Genomic DNA, 24839 nt, shown 5'->3' on the forward strand with positions numbered 1-24839 from the left:
ATTAGGAGTAGACCTCTCTCTCAATGGAACTGAATTGAATATATGTCTGATGGATGAATAGCTAAACACTTCCCTTTTTACAACAAAACATGAATGTTTGCCAGTATGTCCATTCTGTCTGCAATCTTAAGATTTATGGATAACCTGTGTTCAGGACCATTTCAAGGCATTATCTCAATACAAAGTTAGGGCATGGACCATACAATTGTTAAAAATAAACATTAACCTATTTAAAGTCTGGCCATGTTGTATGTGTTGTCATCATGTAGTGTATCAGTATATAGACAATGAAACTAACGTCATATTGACTCTTCTTTTTATATAATTTATCTTTATTCATTCCCTCATTCATACATCCTTACAGAAATACAAATTCCATATCCTCCAGACATGCATTTCATTTAGTAAGTATTATATTTAGCAGTCAATTTCTTATTGCACATTCAGAGAGATCCCTCTAAGTATTTTTGGCTAAATTGAATACATGCAGTAAACTCAGTATAACTTGTTTTTGCCTTGAAAGTTGTATTTAATACTGAGATGAAGAGAAAATCCCATTTGGCACTCTTTTGATTCATGCATGTAATGATTTGATTTGATTTAGGACAAAAAATACTGTATAAAATAGTAAGCATACAAAAAGTTACTTCATCAAATCCTTGTAAATACAGTTTTCATTTGAAGGGAAGTTTAGTAAAAGGAAACACAAGTCCTATGCCCTCTAGTGGCAGCAAATGAACCAGGCTAGCTGTTCTAGGTGAAGGCTTCCATAAAAGCTTTCATATTTGTAGTGTGAAATTGTTTTTTTTTTTAAATTTCAAGCACAAGTCCTGTAAGTTGTTCCATAGCAACAAATTATATCAATGCAAAGCGTTCATACTATGGAGTTTTCCCACATCAGGACCAATGGGTAAATATTGCTTTGATAAACTGACGTATGACTTCCTGTATATAGACAGTCCATTATTTAAGAAACGTTTTATCAAAAAGAGGCAATAGTATGATGGTCTAATATTGCAATTTACAAAAGTTAATACATCGTAATATGCCATTAAAATAAAAGTTTACAAAAGTTACAAATTTCTTGGGGTGGGAGTAAAAATAATTATGACAAGGTTGCTTCTATGAAAGATGTGCTGAATGTCATCTCTCCTAGCAATAGTTGGTTAGTTGAAATTATGGAAATACAATTCAATCAATAACCTAGGTGATGATGGAATATTAAAAAGGCTTCACTTTCAAGTGTAAACAAAATGAAATATTCTTCATTTTATTGCCAGATCCTAAAAGTTATTGTGAGGTGACCAAAATAAATCATATTATTGTGGACACAGTTAACTCATACTGTACATACCCCTCCAACTGACCAATATTGCTTCCTTGGGACTTCTTGCTACAAAAATTTTCATTTTGGCAAGACTTCTTCAAAGCTTGTGGCTGTTTCTAACAAATTGCACTTTTCATGAGAATATTTTACACAATACTTTTTTTAAATCTCATGTGTAAAAATCTACCCTCTCTTATAAACACCATAGCTTCAAATCAGTGAAACACAAATTGGCAAGGAAAATAATTTTACTGAACAATACACCATATTCTGGTTATGAGAAAGATAAAACATTTCATGGCTTGACCGCTAGGAGTGCTGTTCACAAGCCACTATGGGATCAAAAGGACTGAGGGCTAGAATAGTTGAGCACTGCAGCATAGACAGCAGACAGGAAGTCACCACTTATTTTCAGTGAGGTTCCTGCTTCACTGTTTTATAAGTGACTACCAGTAATCAAAACATGCCGAACAACTGCTGTAATACTCTTTTTAAGAACACACGAACTTCTTTCACACACACACACACACACACACATATATATATAATTAACTGCTTCATGCCATGTGATCAGTGGCCATAATGAAGATTTAGCCCTCACTTTGTTAAATCTGGGATGTCCTCTTGCAATGCTTACCCACTAAATGGCCAGAACTAACATGATAACAGGTATATGGTGTGTGACAGAAATGACAAGTTTTGTTAGAATAAATCACTGTTCTTCTTAATAACAAACCAAGCATGCATGCATAAAATTTATACTTTCATATTTTTGTAACATAGTAAATATACTTCAAAGCTTATTTATATTATAATCCTGAAATACTAAACTGAAATGAAGACAATCTGTTCTGCCTGGTACTTAGAAAGGCAACAATACATTGTCAGCTGTCTAGTATCTAGAAAGGTAACAATACACTGTCAGCTGTCTAGTATCTAGAAAGGCAACAATACACTGTCAGCTGTCTAGTATCTAGAAAGGCAACAATACACTGTCAGCTGTCTAGTATCTAGAAAGGCAACAATACACTGTCAGCTGTCTAGTATCTAGAAAGGCAACAATACACTGTCAGCTGTCTAGTATCTAGAAAGGCAACAATACACCGTCTTCCGCCTGGTATCTAGAAAGGCAACAATACACTGTCAGCTAGATGTCTCTATCTCTTTCATTTCTAAGCAAGAATGGATACTGTTCTTACTTTTGATAACTGTCCTTTACAAAATCGCAGTTTTTACAGTGCCATCTGTCATTAATGCTTAAGTAATTTCATTCAAAAAATAACATATTTCAATATAATACAGAACTTAAATGCAAAACAGATGAGGAAAATGGCTTAAAAATATGTACACATGTTTGATGGTTTCTTACCATCAGTTTGGCTTTTGTTATAACAGTGCTTTTGTTGACCCGCAACCAAAACACAGTTAGCATTTTTTTTGAATTTGTAAGTGTTCTTAACTTTTTACTATCAAACAGAAAACTTTACAATGATGTTAATATTTATTTGAAAGTCTCTTGAAAATGGTTCATGTTAACTCTCACAGAAACTCCCAATCTTCAGCCATGGCTGAATGTTGCTTAGCAGCCTCAGGGCTGTCATTCTGGGTTGTTGCACGGTTCAACGTCCTTGTAATTCTCTGATACATATGGCCATCTCTGTCAAGTGCCCACAGGTGATTTGTTGGTGAGGCTGTAAACATAGAGTACAAAAACAAGATTAAATCAGTTTTAAATATCACAGGACAATGGGGTTTTTGGAGATGTTTCAGTGCCTAGGACACAGATATTTGTCATTCAAAGCAAGCAGTTGTATAGTGCCAGAAGATTTCTGAACAAGCAAAGAAATGTCAACACTACCGTATCAAAATATCATTTGGTTTTTATGTTTGAAACAAGTCATATGACAACAAAACATGACAAGAAATTAAGTATGAAAGCAGTCAACAACTTCTCACCATTATGACTGTCCATTGGAAAGAGCATTGACCAATATGAATATTAGCGCCCTCAGTGGCAGACATCTAAGTGTATTAACATTGTAATTTGAAGTATTATAGGGATTCCCTGTCAATATGTTTACTTTCATTTCATGGCCCTGTCATGTTGTATGTCCTGGTGGTCATAGATTTTCTTCTTGATTTTCTACTTTAATTTCCTGAAGATTAAGGTGTGTTACAGTACAATCATGCATTTCATCTTACCTGTTATGTGAGCATAGTTTCCTGGTATTTTCTTCCAGTAATCACCAATGGCATTTTTGTCACTGATTCCATATCGACAAGCAATATCTCCATTAGGGCACAATGCCCATACCATATCATTGCTGATAGACAATTGTACGGATGGAGTACCTATGGTATGAATAATAATTTGACATTTATTGATGTCTTTGTCTACACTATCCAACAATATAATACAAATAGTATGTATGTACCTAAGTATCAGTAAATATTCAGTTTATATATGTTTATTTATTTTTGTATTTTCAATGATCCACCAAACCAAACCCAGTCTGTGATACTCAAGTGCCCTGGAATCCCATCCTATGTATCTGACAGCTAGTACCCAATCACACCCTATGCATCTGATAGCTACCTAGTTTGCCATCATAGCTGATACAGTTCATTTCATGTAACTGAAAACTTGCACCAGATCCCAACCCATCTGATAGCTAGTACCCAATCCCACCCTATGTATCTGATAGCTAGTACCCAATTCCACCCTATGTATCTGATAGCTAGTACCCAATTCCATCCTATGTATCTGATAGCTAGTACCCAATTCCATCCTATGTATCTGAAAGCTAGTACCCAATTCCATCCTATGTATCTGAAAGCTAGTACCCAATTCCATCCTATGTATCTGACAGCTAGTACCCAATTCCATCCTATGTATCTGAAAGCTAGTACCCAATTCCATCCTATGTATCTGAAAGCTAGTACCCAATTCCATCCTATGTATCTCACAGCTAGTACCCAATCCCAACCCATCTGACAGCTATAGTACCCAATATCATACCATGTATTGTACGGGTTGATGACTAGCATTCCAATAACAACTCATTTATCTGATAATTGCTATCCAATCAAACACTATCCAATGTATAAATTAACAAGTACATCACTCTACACCACCAGCTGTATCTAATATGTAATCATCATAGAAACAAAACAAAGTACTGTCAACCATCAATCTTACCTGGTACTGGGTCCCAGTGTGAGCCAATTGGCATAGATCGACCAATCCCCTTTCTGACATATACAGTCTTCCGACTATCTAGAGCCCAGATCATCTTGTCATTGGGACTCACTACAACCTGGATGAAATAGGTGCCAAGACCAGTTGGTTTACCCTCAACAGGAACCCAGGCTGGATTTAGTAAAGCATGTTGGGGTGGTCTCACATCCATTCGGAAATAAATGTTACCATTTGAATCACACGCCCATACAGATTCAGCACCACATGAAATGTATACAAGTTGGACATTTCCTGTAATGAACAAAATTTTAAGATAAATTAATGTACACCATAGAACTTTGAATCTATCAGAATGTGAATACTGATGATGTCTGTACATCAATTTCATCAAATTAACTTACAAAATTTTTCATATAATCTATTTCTATATTACAATTGTACACACAATCTCATGTCTATGAGTTAGCAATATTCCCATAATTTTCATTAAAGATTTCTGACCAAATTATCTAAAAAAAAAAGATTTTTAAGTTACTGGTCATAAAAAGTCACATGGTGAGCTATAAATGTATTACAGAAGTTAATTTACTCACCTAGTTGGCTAAGATCAAGAGGTTTCCAACTGATACCCTGTGGACAATGTGGTGCCATACCAGCTCTGATGTAGACACCAGCATTCACACTTAGTCCCCACACAGATTCTGAGGTGGCACTGATGTACTTGAACATGACATTTAATGGAGGGATTACTGGTGTAGGTTTCCTAGTATTTGGTGGAAAACAAAACACTTCTCCATTGGGTTGTAAAGCCCACACTAAACCTAGAATACAAAATAATATAAAATTGTCATTAACAGTCTGATGCATCCATAGACTCTAAGATCATGCCGTGTCAGACTTTCCAGGGACAAGGACGTTAGGCATTTCCCAACACAGCATATCTTACAGAGTACTATACCTATATATTTTGGTCCTTGAAGCCTTGGTATGGCTATATGTGAATTAAGGCCTAAAAGTATTACCAGTGCCTGTGTTAATCTTTGAAATCTCATTCTTTGCAATAGCTTTTGCAGGTTATCAATATGTAGTAATACCTCCTGGAATTTTCATCTATTTCCTTGGCTAAACTAATTCTTACAGTAACTAAAGTTCTATACCATACATTAACCAAACAGTACCAGAGATTCACTGTGTACATCCATGACATCATCCCATTTCGTTTTGTCTACACATTACATCAATCTCCCTACAGTTACAGAAACCCTGCAGTGTGAAACAAAGGAAGCAAAGGTCGAAGATCATAAACTTCATTCAACCAATAAGTTGTTGAAACATGTAGCATACCTGTACGACTCTTTGCTGCTGCAGCAGATAGACACAGCCATCTTGCTGAATCTGCTATTCCTATGGGAGTAGCTACTTCCCATCGATGGCCTGTAACAATAACAGTATTACAATTATGTAACAATGATATATTTACACATTACTCATATCATTTGAAAATAGTGACAAAACAATCCTCCAGAACATCCCATCATTTCCACTGGTACTTGAAAATCAAAGAAACTTAGAATATGCATTAAATGTTTGTAAATTTAAGTTTACGAACAAACTACCAGTATCATAAACTCTTCTAGTATCAGTGACAATCACATAATTTTACAAAATCATCAGTCATATCTCCCAAATATATATTTGTGTACTCACCCAGTAGATTGCCCCTTGATACATGCAGAGTATTCTTTCCACCAGAAACCCATACACTGGTGTGATTGGCAGCAATTAAGGATGGCTGAGCTCCCTTCCACCAATTTGTTACATACTCTACTGGTCTTTGAATATCAGCTGTGAATTTGAGGACAGACTCCATGATGTTGGCTTCTTGCATCAGATAATCACTCATGGCAACCTGTATATACAAGTCATGGATTAGGAACAACACTAACAACAGCAGGATGTAAACTACTATCTATTGTGAAAAGTAACTGTCCAGTATTTCATATGTGACCAGTGACATCAATGATACACAGTGATACACAGCAATAATTTACAAATATATATCAACCAAAAGTTTGTCAGGGGAGAATTCCTTACACTAAAGACCTACCTCAATGTGACAAAACTTTTTCTTAAACTATCTTTTTTTTTGCCCTTTTTCAAAATTTCATATCTACAACTACTCCTTCTAATGATGTCAGCACCAGTCAAACAGTTGTTAGTATTTGTGTTTTTTGCATTGTGCATAACATACATTATCTTTTCAATTGTTCAAGTTATACCGATAGCCACACATACTGACACAATACTACAACTTACAAGAAGCAAACTGACAAAAACAAAACACTCAAACCACAACATAATGTATTTGTCACTGACACATACCTGCCACCAAGTACCATCTTCTCCTTTGGGAGTTACCATGGAAACCCCAGCGCGAAACCAGACAGCACCTTTGTCATCTATGGCCCAAGCTATGTTCTGTCCACCAAGAGCAATGCATTTTATGACAAGTCGCTCATCTCTGTTGGCAGATTGTGAGATAGTTTATCAATGAAATCAAATTGTATAGGCAACGACAAGATTACATTGATCGTGAGGATTTGTCAATGAAATCCGAGTAAACAGGCATATGAAAAGGATAATCATTTGCAAATATGAAAATAATATCTATGACAGCATTATCTAATATTAGGTTATTTCAATTTGTCATTCAACTGCTTCATACTTGCTTACATACTGCTCAGCTATGGTAGAAAAAAAACATTGTTAATACTTTGCAACATAGATACTGTAATTATGATAGACATTAGATCATCAAATTTAATGCAAATGGCAAATATATTTTGTGAAATACTGAAATACCTTGAATCAAGTAGTTTCCAGCCAATGCCTTCAGGTTTTTCATCACTGATTCCGGCTCTGTAGACAATCTTGTTATCTAGAGTTAGACCCCACACAGCACCCTTGTAAGACACCATTTGAGAAAGATGACAACCTTTGCCAACGTGGAGGGATCTACGAGAAAAAGGCTCATCACGAGTAAGCCCTTTCATCAACATGAGGTCTCCATTTGTTTTCAGTATCCATGCCTGTGTGTCATCCAGTGCTACAAGAGCACAATTTGTGACTACCTTAGTCCATGCTGATCCTATTGGAGTCTTAAGTGTACTCTTTGTGCTGGCATAGGCTGATCCACTCTTTCTATGTACACACCAAACAATGTTTTCTGATGGTGACACTGCAAACTGTTTGGCAGAATCTTTCAGTTTGCTCCATTTGATGCTACCACTGAGAGTAGACAGACAGTGATATACTTTGTCATGACTATCAATACACCACAAGTGTTTATCTGAGGCAGTTAGGTAGGTCACATTGTTTGGTACTTTACACTGCACCCATGAATCAGAAATTTTTACCTGTAAATCTTTCATTGTTATTTTTTCAATTGACTGTTCAACTGGGGATAAATTAGCTGCTGCACCAGATGGCATCAACTGCTGGTCATATGTGTCATACTTATAAGCAGAATAGATGTCTTCTAGACTACTATTCATTGGTTCCTCTGTACTCTGTGAGGATGAGGAGTCAGTGGTAGACACTCCATCATTTGACTCTAAGACATCAAAGGTCATACTATTTACATGTTCATTAATCTCATGTACTACATCACCAAAATCACTTCCACTTCCATCAGATGGATACTCTTTGTCTTTGGCAATATTCTGATCAAAGTCTGTTGTATCAGCATGAAGGTTTTCAACTTCTATGTCTTGTGAAGCAGTGAATTTATCTCCATTCAGCAGATTGTCTCTCTGATTCTCAGCTTCACCTACATCATTGCTAACAATGATTTCAGTTTCTGATTTCAGATTCTGAGCCACATTTTCCGTAGATATTTCAACAGTTTCTGGATCATCACTTGGTTTTTGTATTGCCTCATTTGGCTTGACTTTAGCACCATCAGTAAATGTTCTTTCAACTTGTTCTGGTTCTAGGATATCAGTAGGTCTGGTGTCCTCCACAGAAACAGCTGTATCTGTAATGATCTCAGAGCCAGGGTCACTAATACTGCTGGTGGTGGAACAAAGACTGACTGAGTCTGGCTTGATATTAGGATTCTCCTCCTTGTGAGGACCTGTGAGGAAGAACAAATTGCATGGTATATCATTAAATTCACAGTACATGAAAATGTTCACGACTATTTACTCATTGACCATGTTGGAAAAACAAGCAATGAACACAAGAAAAAGTATTTTTGAATGTTTTTTCTAAAGCCAAATACACTATAACCTAAGGTCATCTATCCAAACAAGGGAAGTATCAATAGAAAAGCTTCAAGTAGACAATAAGTCTAAAAACTCAATATACTTACTGGAATCTCTAAATTTGCTTTTCTTTAGTTTCTTTTTCTTATTAGGCTTAAAGACAATATCTTGACTTGGTTTTAAGTTATTATTCTGAGTCTTCACTTGGCTAGGAATATCGGATTTACTGGAGTCAGCTGTTGTCACAGTAACCATGGGTCCAGGAACATCAGGTTTACTGGTGTCTGTTGTTGTCACAGGTTCATTTACTAGTGGCTCTCTATTTACATCACTTGTATTTCTCACATCTTCTGTACTTAATACACTTGTTCTTGCTTGCATAATTTCTTTGGACAGTTCAGCTTCTGGAGTCTTTGGTGGTGGCAGTTCATCACCTTCAAGTTCACCAGGTTTGAGATTTTCAAGTTCTTCTTGCAGTGATTCTCCATTGTCTTTTTTAGCTTGGAGAGATTGTGGAAGTAATCTTCTTAGCAGGTTTGGTGAATTTGGAAAGAAGTTCCTGTTGACCTCTGTTGCATCTTTCTGTGAGCCTTCTGAACTTCTAAGCTCACTGACGAGAGTCTGAGGCAAAAGTTTGATGAGACTAAAATTGGACTCATCTTCGGGCCTGAACTTCTTACGAAGTTCTTCCAGATCTGCTGTTCCAGCTGCTCCAACTCTGAAGTTTGATATTGATTCTGCCACACGTGTTGGGTTATCTAGAGGAACTTGCTCTGTTTCTGGAAAAGTAAAATGCTTTGTTTGAATTTCATGACACAAGGAACAAACGTCACAATTAAAACAGCATTTTAGAAATGTTATGACTGTAAATTCTTAAATTACTTTAACAGTACTATTTAGTCATTTAAGAGGAAATGCATACCAGTGGTTCTTGTGCTTATCACATCACAATCAGTCACAGATCTACTTTAGTTTCTGTTTCATTATTCAGCATCCTGTCACTCCTTTATTCTACTTTGTGATTCATTTTCATTCATACATTCATAATAGTTTCGAATTGTGCTTTTATTGTTTATACTTTCATATAACATGTTAGTAGTTATTTACATAGCACTGAATTGTAATTACTAATACTACAGAAAACATTGCTTTTATACTATTGGTAATAGAGCTGTTTGCAAGAGCTTTCTAACTTTTTACAATGATCTACTACTGTTACTGTTCAGCGCCATAGAACATTGTATTAGATTTTGGCACTATACAAATTATTTTGATTGATTGAATAGTTACTGTTTATTGTACATTTTTTTGTTTTTATACAATAAAACATTTCTTTGAAATTAAAGTTCCAATGAAATTACAGAACTTGGTATTACATTGGCAAGTGATGCTCCGCCAGAAGGTTAAGAAATGATTTCCTTCTCACCTCTGTACGGTTTTGGTTCTGGTGATATTGCAATTCTGATGACAGGTCTCTCTGTATCACCACTTCTCAGGATGAATATTTCATCATCGAAGGTAGCTACACTTGCAATCTGTCCAACTGTTCCTTGAATACTGCCAACAATGACTTGCTGCTCAGGGTCAACAACGTACAGCAAATTGTCACACCAAGTCAGGATGTATCTATCTGCAAAAATCTTTACCACTCCAAAATGCTTGTCTGCAGTTCTCTGTGGTCTGATCCTAGAAGGTGCTGTGTCAGGCAAGACCTCTATTGTTGGATGTTCATGTTTAATAAGTCCTTTACAGAAATAAGTATTTAGCACTATTCCATCTGTACTAGCTTTCCACAATCGCAGTCCTGGTCGACTTGCATACAAGATAGCATCACTAGGTTTGCACACTTCCTGAACAAAACATGCTCCATATCCACCCTCACTGTTGAAAAGATTACAGTAAAGGAGAGAAATGTTCATAAAACCCAGTCAATATTTTATTAGGTTAGACATATTTTATTTGATCCCTAGTTTGTTCATATACCTTATGTTTTTTTGTTTTCCTGGTTTATATTTTTTAGAAGTACCATTATAAATATGTAGACCTATACTATCAAAGGGAGTTTATTGAAATTTAAGACTGTTTTGCCTCTAAATGTGATGAAATGTTTGTTGATAAATTAGCATCTATCAAAAATATTCAGTTCCTATGCTCAATCAAAATGGGCATAAAAATGACCCAACAATGTATACCTGTCTTTACTGATGATGAACAGTTCTGGTCACACAGGGCACAACATATTCCTACATTGAATACTTACTTTTTTCTTGCATTCTGTCCAACTTGTTGCAGTCTATTGTCTTCATCAGTATAGCACAGTACAGATCTCTGTAAGGTTGATACAAGGAGTATCTTGTGTGCATAACTCAGCTGGACTATCTCACTTCCCTCTGTCAATATCTGGGTTGGTTTACAAGGCTCCTCCACCTATTAAACAATACGAAACACTATCTTAGTCATACAAGTATACTCCTGGCAATGCTGACAACATGTTAGAAAGAAGTTTCAATAAACCTTTATTCTACAAGCCAACACTACACTATATGAGTCCATGAGCATTGATGTAAATTTTTGTAATGGTCTCGTAATAGTTCTAATCAGTTACAATTTGCTGCTTGGGTGCACCCACCAAGGAGATGTTTATCAGAAAACACAAACAATCATATATCGTATATACAAAATTACTAATAACGATTCTGTAAATTATGAATATTGTTTATTAGTACAAGTGTATGTTTTTATTTAGTCTGTGTACAATCATGTGTGCCCAAAGTGTGGGTGTAATACAACACATACTTTCACAAATTGTTTTGTGCAAATGAAAACAAGTAGAGAAACATGAGATTAAATACTCTGGTAGTTTACATCTTGCTTCTTGATTTATTGTACTAGGATGAGTTACACTAAATATTTCTTAAAACTATGGATGTAATCTCCACAGGGCTTGACCGTACAATCACCTTGTACAACATGTATATCTCATTCATATCTTCATCATTAATGTTTCCAAGTATTTACAGTTCACTTCACATGTCTGTTCAACCTACAAACATAGATATTTCTACCTTATTATAGAAATCAACTGCTGTGTAGATGACCCTTCCCTTCGTATCTCCAGTGTAAAGTTTCATACCATTTGTACTCCATTCAGCACAGGTTATTGCACAGGTATGTAGTTTCTCCAGAACATGTTTTCTCAACTGTAATGAGTACAAAATACAAATTAAAATGATCAGAATATACCCTGGTTGTACCAATACTCACAACTGAACTGGTCTTTAGATATTTCCCTTTCACTAAAGACTTCATCCATTACAAATTTTATTTTTCAAGACATCCACTCATTTTCTTGAAGTAAATTCATGAGAGATCAGTTAGTCACAACATGGAATATGATTAAAATCTACCAAGCTATTATGGCAGGAATGTGGTATGGTCTCATATTACATACAGATGGCTATGTCTGGTCACGCAATTCCCTATATCAGTGATCTCAGCATTACCTAAGTTACCTCTAAGAGTAGACACACACACATCTACATTGTTAAATGTTAATACAGGCCTATCACCCGCTACTTCCCAACTTGACATATAGAGTTATAACATTTTACTGTAGAAACATTTTACTGGAAGGGATTCATTTTTCTATGCAGGGCTGACACATGACAACAATCATTTCACCTACCTCTCTATGATGTCCAGGTAATCTTGATGGCAGTTGATATATATGCAGATGGCCATTAGATGTACCAGCAGCAACTAAGTCATCTAGACTAGATGATAACTTGACTGTTGTCACATGGTGACTTCCAGACTAAAATGAAGTAGAGATGTGTTGGTCACTGAACTCATCATTTTTACAATGTCAATAAGTAGTACTGGTATATAAGGAAGTAGAGAAGTACAGGTACACTGGCTGAAATACACCTTCTACTGAAGTATCATTTTGTATTAACATTCACCAAAATTTTAGTACTTTTAATTCGATATGTTCAACACTACAGAATGAAAATAACAATATGTATCGAAGAAAATAAGACAAACTTACGTCACATTTAAATTTTGTAATTTGCCTAGTTTTTCTATCAAATAGAAATATAAGTCCAATGTTACATCCCAGAACAATGAATTCAGCATTGACATCAATACTAGTCAGTTGGATATCAATGTTACGTATTCCTCTTTGTGCTTTCTGTGGTAGATGTTGATACAAATAAGAGAGCGGCTGGAATTCTTTTATAATTACATCTTTTCCTGGGATAAGAGCTGGTTCAGGCATCAAATCTATAAAAATCAAAAACAAAATGGCAACTTGTAATTATATAGTGTGGACTTCGATGACCTGTGGATGATAGTGGTGGCATATCTTCCTACTTCCTGCCTAGACACCCTGCCATCTCTAGACTTCTCTAATTCTACATCAATTCTACATTTTTGTTATATTTCTAACACAAATGTTATAGTGCTACTTAAAGTGAACGGTAGGCCACATTTATTAGAAATCACAATCTAAGCTTCTAACAATTAATTTTCAGTCTGTGATTGCATGTTTAAATTGTACTTTCCTTTCATTGGTTCACTATAATAGAAGACACAGTTCCAAGTATAAGGGGTACTTAACAAGAGTGTACACCTAGTTTAGATGTAGTTTGATGTCCTACATTTGTACACAATAAATCTCTTTATGCAAGGAGTGGCTTTAGTTTTACGACAGCGTGTACATGTACATGTAGTATCAGCTACCAGGCATTACAGAAAACTTGGTGAAGTGCCAAATGTAACTATATCATGGCCAACCAGATATAACACAAAGGCTATCACACTACTGACATGTATATCCGTTCTGTCTATTTTTTCATTTACTGAAATACACTATTGTAATCTTTTATCAATGGATAATATAACAATTTCTAAATGAAAAGTAAACTTTACCGATATGAAATTTAAAGTCTTCATGACAAGCATTGCTATGTGCAATTTTTTTATTTAACTATGGAATGGTGCATCAGTGAAGTATATGTATTTACTAGTAATGGTGTACTTGCTTCTAGGTTTTGACAGTTGTCTGTTGGCAGTTTATGAAGGCATCACAGTCTGACATACACATTGTTGTGGATTTTGTTTTGTCTATACACTGGCCTATTTGGGTCAGTTCCGTTATTACATGTTATTAACCCTACTATAACCTTATAGCCTGAACTCCATATCCATTCCAACACAGTTCATTCTTATCCACTATAAAACAGAACAACCTGAATACATCAACATATAACCACTGCTGTTATACCGTCATTCTACAATTCTACACCTTAGACCTATTATCTGATTATCTGAAAGTTGTTTTGCATTTGAACATAGCCTAATATACATACATTATATGTATAGGTACATTACATTTTGCGTAGAATCATAAAGTTCTTTGTCGTTTAAATAATTATTTAAATCATTTTAGTTGCCAAAACAGATTTATCTCCAACACTGATGATGAGGTATTGTTGTCTCACTTTGAGTCAATCTCCATTAACCCTGATGCATTTACCAATAGAAATATGTAAGGCTGATTTGCTACATTTTCCTATTTCATGAAGGAAACTTGAAGCATATGCTTTCATCCCCTCCCAGCAAGCTGACACACTAACAATTTCATGTTTGTAACACTGTTACATCATAGACAGAGGAGGGGAGACCTCCACTGTCTATGGTTACATATAAAACTATTGTATGAGATTCTGAGTGACGATTTTGACACAGTCAATAATCAATCCATTCAATGGTGGACTTCTTAGTCACGGTTTATACAGTTTAATAAGAAAAATCATCATGGATATTAAAGTTTGGCTCCACTTTGCTCCATCCCAAACTTATTCATGAAGATCTCTCTTATTGAACTCTAACCTATACTAAGTATTCTTAGCGAATTCAACAACAGACACTTTGTATATATAAACAATTTACATTTATTGTAACTATTGTAGACACTTAGGTCATGACATGTACTACTGCTATCATTTAGTCTATTTTCCTGGTCTACATTTGTTACATGAAACACTATATATACAAATTATGTCATTTTCTACTACTGAGTCTATTAATACATTCCTTACTTTCTCTATTCCATTCTATTGTAAATATATTCAGAGTTAGTCCTGCTCTCCAAAGTGTGTTTTCAGTTTTAACTGTTACAATTTCATAATAATTAATACTATCCAAGATTTCAAATCAATTGGAAATAATACTACATTTGATAAATTCTACAGAAAAACCTAATTCCATGAAAAACAGTCAAATGACAGCTACATTATCAACAGACTCATGTGTACAATTTATGCTCAGGAGCACTGCACTGCAACCAACAACATGAGGAAAATATCTTTGATAAAAAAAATAGATTAACTAGTATCTGTTGGATATTAACTCTGTTATCTTACAAGACACGGGATGAAATAACAGAGACATACCAGTGTTGTGTATATGTATGTGCTTGGGTTGGGTTTGTTATCACTGATGCATACATGGTACATTGGGGTTAATAGATTCAATCATACTGAGGTCAACAAACTTTGAGCTACACAAACATGCATTTATATGGTAAACCTTCCAGTCGTAAAATCTTGACAATTGTGACCACAAGTTAAGTTATCTTTGCCATAAAATGTGTATACTTTTATAGGATTAGGAGTGAGGAAGGGGTTAACATGATTGTTATTTAATGTCAGCGATAAAACACAAACACTGGAAAATGACAGTGAAATATTGTTTAAGTTCTCTTTTCACTCTGACATTTTACCAAGACCTAAATGAAACAGTTTAGCATATACTTTTCATGATAAACTCTTTAAGCGTATATATGTATGTACTGGAACATGTAGTTTCTAGCTCACCATAACATGGTACACCGTACTCAATATTGTATTTCACTAATTGCATACATTACTTTCAAAATATTGTAAATCATGTTTCAAAGCAAATTCTGTGAAACTTCCTTCATTTATTACATTTTCACACACTGCTCTGTGATACATAACTCAAAATTAAAAAATTAAACATATGCAAATCAAAGCTCAGACTTATTCCACTTGGTCCTGACTCAATCAATGGCAACTATTATTAACCTAAGACAAGTTACCACCAGCTACTTCAACAGTGTTAATGATTACAGGTAGATGACCATAGACAGTCTCTATGGTGTAACAATCCGTCTTTGGGTATAGCATTTAGTAGTCTACACATACAGATACAAAAACTATTATACTAGGGAGAACGGTAAATGACAGACGTGGCAGTAAGGAGATCATGACAAGCTTAAAGTGAGTAGCTATAATTTCAGGATACAAGAAGATATGCAGAAGTAGGATCTATGGATGAAAATATTCCATTGTATTAGAAATGAACTCTCTAAGTTTTAAAAAGAATTTAAATTATTAACAAGAGTGAGTCTGAAAACACGGTACTAAGGATTTGTATTAACAGGTGGTTTCCAATTACCTTTAATCCCCTAAACATTCTAACTTCTAACAGCCATACCATTAAGAAAATTCAAATGCACCACAAATTTTTAAGTTGAAAATGTCACTGAAGCATGCTACTACAATGGTAAACATTGACTTCCACAGATGATCCATGTCAACCTGAACTAGTACACATGTTACAGATTGTAATTGTGACTGTAATTGTGATTGTGATTGTAACTGTCAAGTAATAGCAAAACGTTTACACATCACAAAATGTAAAATGTTCACAGAAATTGTTTGCTGACTGAGTTGAAGAAAGAAGAATATCACAGTACAGAAGTTGACCATAGTATATTAAACATGTACAAGAGACGTGGGTTCATTTAAGGACGACAAGATGCAAAATGACCTACCACCATTGAGACCACTCAACGCTCTAGCTATTTCAGGTTGAAGACATCGCCAGTCTATTTCCCTGTAACTTTTAGCATCCAGCACTTCAAGAATAGCTGGTGTCAATTCCTGGAGAGATATGGGTGTTCCATATGCATTACCCATCTCAAAGCCAAGGAAGAAACTCAAATTGTAGGACAAGGTATTGTAAACCAGATGTGAAACATTGGGTTGAACTAGTAACATGTACACCAGCACTGTAGAACAAGTCCACCCTATTTAAGTAGACGCTGTCTGTGTTTGACTTGTACATGCAAAGGAGTGGTATAAAGCTCCTATTTAATGTCCTTCATTAGTATGCACACTTTCAACCAATCCTGACCTAGCTGACAGGAGATTTCAATTTAACACACCTGAACAGAAACCCCATTGTTGATTGATATCCTTCTTAACAATAGAAGCATTTACAATGACTGTCCTCTACTGGCCCCTTAGAAATAAAGATCTACTGTCTGTCCTGTGTGGGAAGACATTGTAATACCAGCTATTGTGATATGCCATGGAAAAGTACAGTTACTGATATTCAGTTCAGGTAGTCACATTTCTCTTGCCAATTCAAACAAAACCAACAACTTGTCAGGTAACAAAATACTTCCTGTTATCTTTGAAATTAAATCTGTTCTGGTTCAAGTTGTAAATTCATAGATTTTAAAATTTCACAAACCATATGCAAAATGTCTGATTTTTTTGTTTTTTAATACTGAAAAAAGTAGACAAGGAAAAAAGGTAAAGATTTCAACATAATATGTATCTTAATCAAACATTAATCATTGAGGTGAAAACTTAAAATTGTTTTAAATATCCATAGACAAAAAATTATGAATATCTATATATGTCCTTGACCCAGTTATAACTTTTCCTCTCTCCTACACGTCTTCTAACAATATTGTGACAAAGCACCCCCTATTCTGGCTTGTCCTTCAATAATACAATGAGTCTACTGTACAAGTGTATTTGATCATCAATGTTTCATTGAAAAGGATAAATAGACCCAGCCAAGCAGAGGAAAAGTTGAATACAGGTCAGTTTTTGTTCTGTCACCTCACTAAAAGTTACACCATAATACTACAATAAGTGAATTACCTATGCTGCTGATACTGCTCCCCTAGATCTAAAGTTCTGTTGGGGTCTGACATTTCACCGACAGTATACTGCAAGTACCACCTTAACACTGTACCTGTCTCTATGTTGCTACCTGGATGTATATTGGATCTGAAGGGAGAATGTCATCAGTAAGTTTGTATTCCAGTAAACCTCTAGGAATTGTAAAGATGGGGAAACATTTACCTTTCAAAGCCTATACACTACCACAATGTCATATGGTGTATTCTCCTGCACTGAACTACTTTTGTCTTCCTGCAAAGCTGAGGTATGAATTTCAAGAAAAATATTCTAAAACTATTTCTGCAACATTTTTACTCAATGCACTTCAACAAGCAAATAGGAAATTACCAAAAGTGCCTGGCCCTGTTGTAAAGTATTGCAATCTTACCTAAGGATGATCATACAAAGTCACACAAGAGGGTGTCAATGCTATTGTTGTACTCATTTTCACACTTTTAACCAAATTTTGAAAACTTTCACACATGGCCCTTCACATGAAAACTGGTTCTGTATTTACTACTGAGATATTGATAAGCTGATCTACTGCTAGTGTGATATACAATATACAGTGCAGGGTTTGCTGTAGGTATTTTAATGTGTTTACCATGTTTTTATATTGTATTGATCGTGTTGATTGTTAACCATACCATGACAACATTAGTTAGCTGTATGTAATCTAACCATTGCTTGATATTTTGGCATACTTCACTAAATGAATCTTGAAAAGATAAATAAGATTAAAATGTGGATTTTACACAGGAGAAAACATCCAAATGTGTTTACCATGAAAAACTCACATTTCTAGTATGAACGATATATTACTAGTGCTGCTTTTGCCCATGTCTCTTTATGGCTTGAACTATTATTTTGACTTTCTATGTACTACATATTTGGACTAGACTATACCAAAATATTTGCATAGCCCTCATCAGATCTATAAGTTCTTTCTTGTTATACATTTCTGTATTTTAATACAAGAGACATTTTCTTGTTTTGATGACAGAAATTGACTTGATAGAAGAGATCTATTTTACTGTAATCCATTCATTTTTCCTTGCACTGTTTCATCAGACAATAATTCAGAAGGCAATTCAGGGGTGAACAAATCCACTGGTCCTGGGTCCGGGACTAGCTATTTTTTTAAGCGGACCACACAAATTTTACCTTGTCTGGTCTGTCGGACCAGTACCTTACTGTTAATAACTATGTTAAAAAGTCATCTGAATATACAGATTCATAGGCAAGATTTAATGTTTCACATTAGCGGGACCTTGGACCACTAATTCTTTCAGTGGGACCACTGGATTTTTTAAGGCATGCAATTTATACAAATCTATTACAAGTCATATTTACATTTCATCATACTGTAGTGCTATTTATGACTGGGGCTTTTTGTATTATTGATAAGCTGTACAATGAAAAGTACATTGCATTTTGAAACTTAATATGTTCTAACAAGTCATCTACACAGGAACACTAGCCAGTCATAAAACAACCTCTAAAGACCACAGGTCCTTGACATGTACCTTTAAAGCTGTTTGTCAAGTGAAATGTGATGGTGCATAAAATCTTGGAGACCCTGAACTTATATGACTCCTTCAACCTATTGTTACCTCTACACTCAGACTATCTAATTGTTGTTGTTGGTACTATAAACTTATCAAACATCCTGGGTTGTTATTTAGGTCAGTTTGTCAACCTATTGTTACCTCTACACTCACACTGTTGTTGGTATAAACTTATCAAACATCCTGGGTTATTAGTTAGGTAAGTTTATAAACATAAACAGATAATGCTAGTACAGTTACCAGGCTCTTCCTTCATATCATGTAATTGTTCTTCTTTATTCATTCAGTTTTAAATCATAATCATTTTGCTTTTAGTATTGTCTAGTGACTTTGAACTATGTTGCACAGAATAACAGCTCTATGGATGATGTATTAATGTTTAATTACATTATTCAACAATGAACATATTGCATCACAGATTTATCAAACCATTCATGATGATTTCATGTGTGTGTGTGCTGGGGTAGGGTGTAGGGGGTTGTCTTTTTTTGACTTGTATGTTTACACTGACAAGTGAATATATAAATTTAGTCTAAACAAACAAGAGTAAAACAGGACAGTATCACTCATTCAAAATGTTGTAACTATAAGTACCAGTAGTGATTATTTATGCAATATGTCAAGGCAGAGCAACAGTTTATTTATGAGTAGTTTAAACAAGGAATGCATTTTCATTATTAGTATATTTTAAATATTATCAAATCTCTCAATAAAAAAAACTTTCAATTTACATAGTTATTATCTGACCACTTTCTTGTACAAATCAATTCTCTTTATCAGTTATAGTAATTTATTAAAGGCTTTTTTTAAGGTATAGAAAATTGCCATACTCAATAACATCTATATTTATCACTGATAAAACACCTGGTTGTAACACACATACAAATGTATACTAAATATTAGATGTAGTTCCTTGACAGCCATGTGGCATGTTATATATCATAGTAAAACCTCTGAAGCCATGATTCAATACTTAGTATTCAGTCTGTCTACATACAATGTGTTACTGTCAGTTTTAGTTTAATTTCACTCCAGATTCAAATGTTTTCATTTCAATTTTCTATCTTAGATCAGCCTGACAGACAATGACATAAATTCTCTTCAACCTTGAACATAAATATGTAGATATTGGAATAATGGTCATTTCCAATTATGCAAATGTGCAACATTAATTAATTATTCTCAATACAGGGTGTGGTAATACATTAAGGGAGAATTCAGCGCAAAACTACATATGTCTTTTAATACATAACTCATTCGTGAAACATAATTGTGTTATTTCAGCTATTGGTGAAGTAAATGAAAACAAATACAGATAAAATTTCAAACCACAGTGGGAATTTTGTTTGAATTGCTGACATCAACAGTTCACGAAAGGTCAAACATATATATATGTACCTACTGTTACTGTAGCAGCAGGAGAGAGTCCTACAACATGACACAGGGTGTTACTGAGTGTTGTCATAGACCTGGTGGAGGGTCTAGAGTGTAGTGAATTAAAAATGACACACATCCCAAGCTGATCATCTATTTACTGCCATAGTATTTTGAGGTGTGTCATCTGACACTAAGTCATTGAACAACTAATGTTTGACTTCCTCTGTTTGTCTTCCTCATTAGCTACATTTCTCAGTTTATTTAGGGATAAGCAATTTAGACTGGCTAAGATCAGCTCAAGAATCTGTATTGTAAATTCCCTATAAAAGTGTACAGTGGCTTGATATGCATGTTTGGATTACAATGATATATATACCTTAAAGTATACAGTTTAGTCAAAAATACAGTTTGTTTAGTTTTATGCAGGCAAGGTTTTATTTGCAAACACTTTTATAAATTGCCTTGTTTGAAATACCAGTCTTATCAGTCAGTCTGTCAATGAATCTACATATTGGCAGCTTATTCAGTGGCAACTCTGGGGCATTAAAGTAAAACCTTACATAGATTACCATATCTTGTACGATCATCACATATTTCTATTTTTAGTCAAAATACTTTTATTAGATGCTCATTTGTTTTGTATATCTAAATGATAAAAGCAAGTCATGTCTAAGCTAATCTTATTCCTTGGAATAGTGATATAATTTTTAAGGCATCTCAACCAATACAGATAAAAATAATTAGATATCTATTTTAATAATAAACTGTGATTTCCATTTATAAGCACCCTTTATACTGGTATGGAACCTATGCTCTAGAATTCTACTATTAAACAATAGTTACAATATATTTTATATATTCTATAAAGAGATGCTGTAATCACACCGAGCCCTCACATTGTCACAGTTCAATATTCTATCATTTCAATTTTGATAAATGTACTGAGTATTAGTTGTATTACCTCAATAAAACCCATCACTGAACTGATTTAATGATCTCCTAAATGACAAACTAACAACTTCATTGCTCTAGATAGTCATTATGTATATAAGGGTGACCCTATTTTGATTTGTTTCTCATAATACCTGACCGACCCAAATTTTCAGCTCAGACATAAAAATAAAACAATATTTTTAATTGCACCTGCCCATAATATTTTGCAGAACAGCACTCTCTCTGGGAAGAATAAGCAAGTATCTAGACTGTCGATGTCATTTACAGTCATGGTGACGATGATGACACTTGTTCATGAACAGAGCATTTTCTCATGATGGAAGTTATTCAAGTGGGGGGGGGGGGGGGTGAAAACATGACAATTGTGTAGAGAAGCTGAAAAAGGGTTTGTTACCAGGAATCCACTAAAAAGAAGAGAGAGAGGAGGAAAAGGAGATGCACAGAAACATAAAGATGATCTTTTTTATTTTTTTTAAATCGACCGACCGACCCATAGTTGACATGGCATGAAAAAGGAAAATAGGGTCACCCTAAAGTCATAACAGATGTTGTACCCATTTATAAATACTTTTCAAAGTCATAAATTAGACAATAACTTTCATATTTCCAACTTGTTCTACTGTATAATGTTATATAAAATATAATAACACTATATATATATATATATATATATATATATATATATATATATATATATATATATATATATATATTGTACTACTTGTGTACGTAATAGTTTATATATATAACTATATAACTATATATAACTATATATAACTATATATATATAACTATATATATATAACTATATATATATATATATATATATATATAACATATATATATATATATATATATATATATATATATATATATATATATATATATATATATATATATATATATATATATATATATATATATATATATATATATATATATATATATCTGTATGGTTCATCCTCCATGACATAATTTTTATATATACTCATCATTACTACATCATTGTAGCTGCCACAGTTTGCCTAACCACACGATACAGTGTGTAGCTGATAAAAATGTATAAAGTCGTAATGTATGTAGTTATATTATTTTTCCACTATCAGAGATCGAAATTAACTTTTTTTCTTTGGTAGTCAGAAATTGGTAGCCCAAGGATTGTGACCTGTAATCCAATATTCCTGAACTGAAAGCAGATTTCCTCTACTAGAAATATGTGTGTTATTAAAATACTTTCATATCGATAAATCTTCCATCCCCATCACATAATCAGCAGTAGCCTGAGTGGGCTACCATCGGCAAATTATGGTAGCCCCAAAAATTGGTAGTCTGTAGGCATGGGATTACTGAACATGTAATTTCGAGCCCTGACTGTCATGTCAAGAGTGAACTATCGTAGTGTACTACTTGTGTACAATTTCAACACGTTACACACGTACAATGGCATTTATCATTATCAATAAGTTTTGTCATCAAGTGGCAATGCATCGCGTCCAAACGTTCTAGCTGTGGAATTCGCCAGATTTACAGCAACCATTGTTTGACAACATATGTGACCAGTCTCATGAATACATGGTGATCGTTTTCCGGGATGCTATCTGTACAACTTACAAGTTACATGCGAGTCATCGGGGATTCCCGTGGTGTCCACTGCGTTCAATATAACGTTTACCGGATTCGTTCTTCATTCATTCAAAATTCATGTATACAATAATCTTACCTTGTTTCTTGGCACTCATTCTTGTTTTAGATTTATTTCAATGAAACTCGCCGAAGTTGTTTACAAGCCGAGAAGATGAGGACGTCGACGGGAATACTTCTTGCTAGGTCGGTCGGCCATATCTGATCAAGTGACGTCACACGAATCAAGGGTCACGACTCACAGTCAGGTGACTGAAGGTGGATGAGTCAAAATCCCGAAATTAAAATGTCACGAGAAAGTGACAAAAGTCAAAAGAAAATAACATGTCAAAACACATTGATTTGTCCTTAAAATAAAGCAAGCAGCTTTGTTATTTCAAAGTTTATTGTGGAGATTACCATGTGGCTAGAATTTATTTCAACACTACTATGTACATTACATAAATTTCTTGTTGATGTTAACAGTCCTCCAGCAGTTGGCTAAATGACTGTATTGTATTCACTTTATTTCTGTATGTTATTTTTGTATGCTTTACCATGCTTGCTATGACATGTTGTTATGCAATAAAGATTGATTGATATTTAAAAAGTGAAAAAAAAAGTGTGTGGTTCAGATACGCTCAATTTTAGAATAGGTGGGGTTGGTTTAGTAGGTAGCTTCTCCTTTTTCTATTGTTTTCCCCTATGGTTTCTGTGTTATTCGTTTCTTGAAATGGAAATTGATTTGAAAATGAAAGTGAAAGTGAAAAAGAATTTGAAATGAAAATTAATTTGCAAATGAAAAGACTACAAAACAATGTAAGTACAGAACTAATCACACTTGAACTAAAATTAATAGCCAGTTTAAATATATAAAGGACAAATCTGAGGAAATCCCCTCCATAGTCCAACATGAATTTCCGACGACCGTGTTCCGATTTTACACTACGTTATCTTCACATCGAACATAATCGTCAGGAACTAGACTAAACACCATTTAGATCTTGTTTATTTTCTGCAAAATAATTAAGCCAAAAGTAACATTGTCTATGACAATTGAGGGTTTTGATATCTCATTAATATTCATCCTAATAAATATTGGGGGGATTATAATAAATAATCGATATCAACCTATTTGTTTAGACAAATATATATATCAAATGGGATGCATTTCATTCAAATAACAAATCTGAAGTAAAAGACATAAAAGTGAGCGTCAACAATTATCATTTTATTTCTCTTAAATTAATATCGTTATTTATTTTTATTAATATACTCATGTTGAGGAGTAATAGCAAAATTTCCCATTCTTGCTGAAAATTAATTTTAAACAGCAATAATTTATAAATTCTGGATTACAATATTAATTGTAAACAGAAATGTTGGGAGCTTTGTTGGTATTTGGGGATATAGATGATCATAGTTGTGGCATTGTTTGCTATCCATGTAAGTACTGGTATACCAGTATGTACTATAATAACTGTGAAACACAGCTTTACACAAACTATTTGCAAACTGTAA

The 24839-nt window shown here is 34.3% G+C and overlaps 1 protein-coding gene across 1 annotated transcript; it reads right to left on the reverse strand.

Moving 5' to 3' along the window:
- Positions 1–335: 335 nt before the first annotated feature.
- On the reverse strand, positions 336–23548 carry LOC144450737 (tectonin beta-propeller repeat-containing protein 2-like). Its single transcript, XM_078141435.1, has 15 exons — positions 23419–23548; positions 12840–13075; positions 12477–12605; positions 11857–11991; positions 11052–11218; positions 10218–10672; positions 8899–9570; positions 7389–8661; positions 6909–7047; positions 6234–6435; positions 5871–5960; positions 5120–5347; positions 4527–4817; positions 3530–3679; positions 336–3018 (listed from the first exon to the last, which is right to left on the reverse strand). Exons 1-15 carry the CDS (start codon positions 23435–23437, stop codon positions 2867–2869), a joined length of 4338 nt encoding a protein of 1445 aa, XP_077997561.1. The 5' UTR covers positions 23438–23548; the 3' UTR covers positions 336–2866.
- Between the last annotated feature and the right edge of the window lie 1291 nt (positions 23549–24839).

Source organism: Glandiceps talaboti, chromosome 2, assembly GCF_964340395.1.
Source record: "Glandiceps talaboti chromosome 2, keGlaTala1.1, whole genome shotgun sequence".
In the NCBI taxonomy this organism is placed as follows: domain Eukaryota; kingdom Metazoa; phylum Hemichordata; class Enteropneusta; family Spengelidae; genus Glandiceps; species Glandiceps talaboti.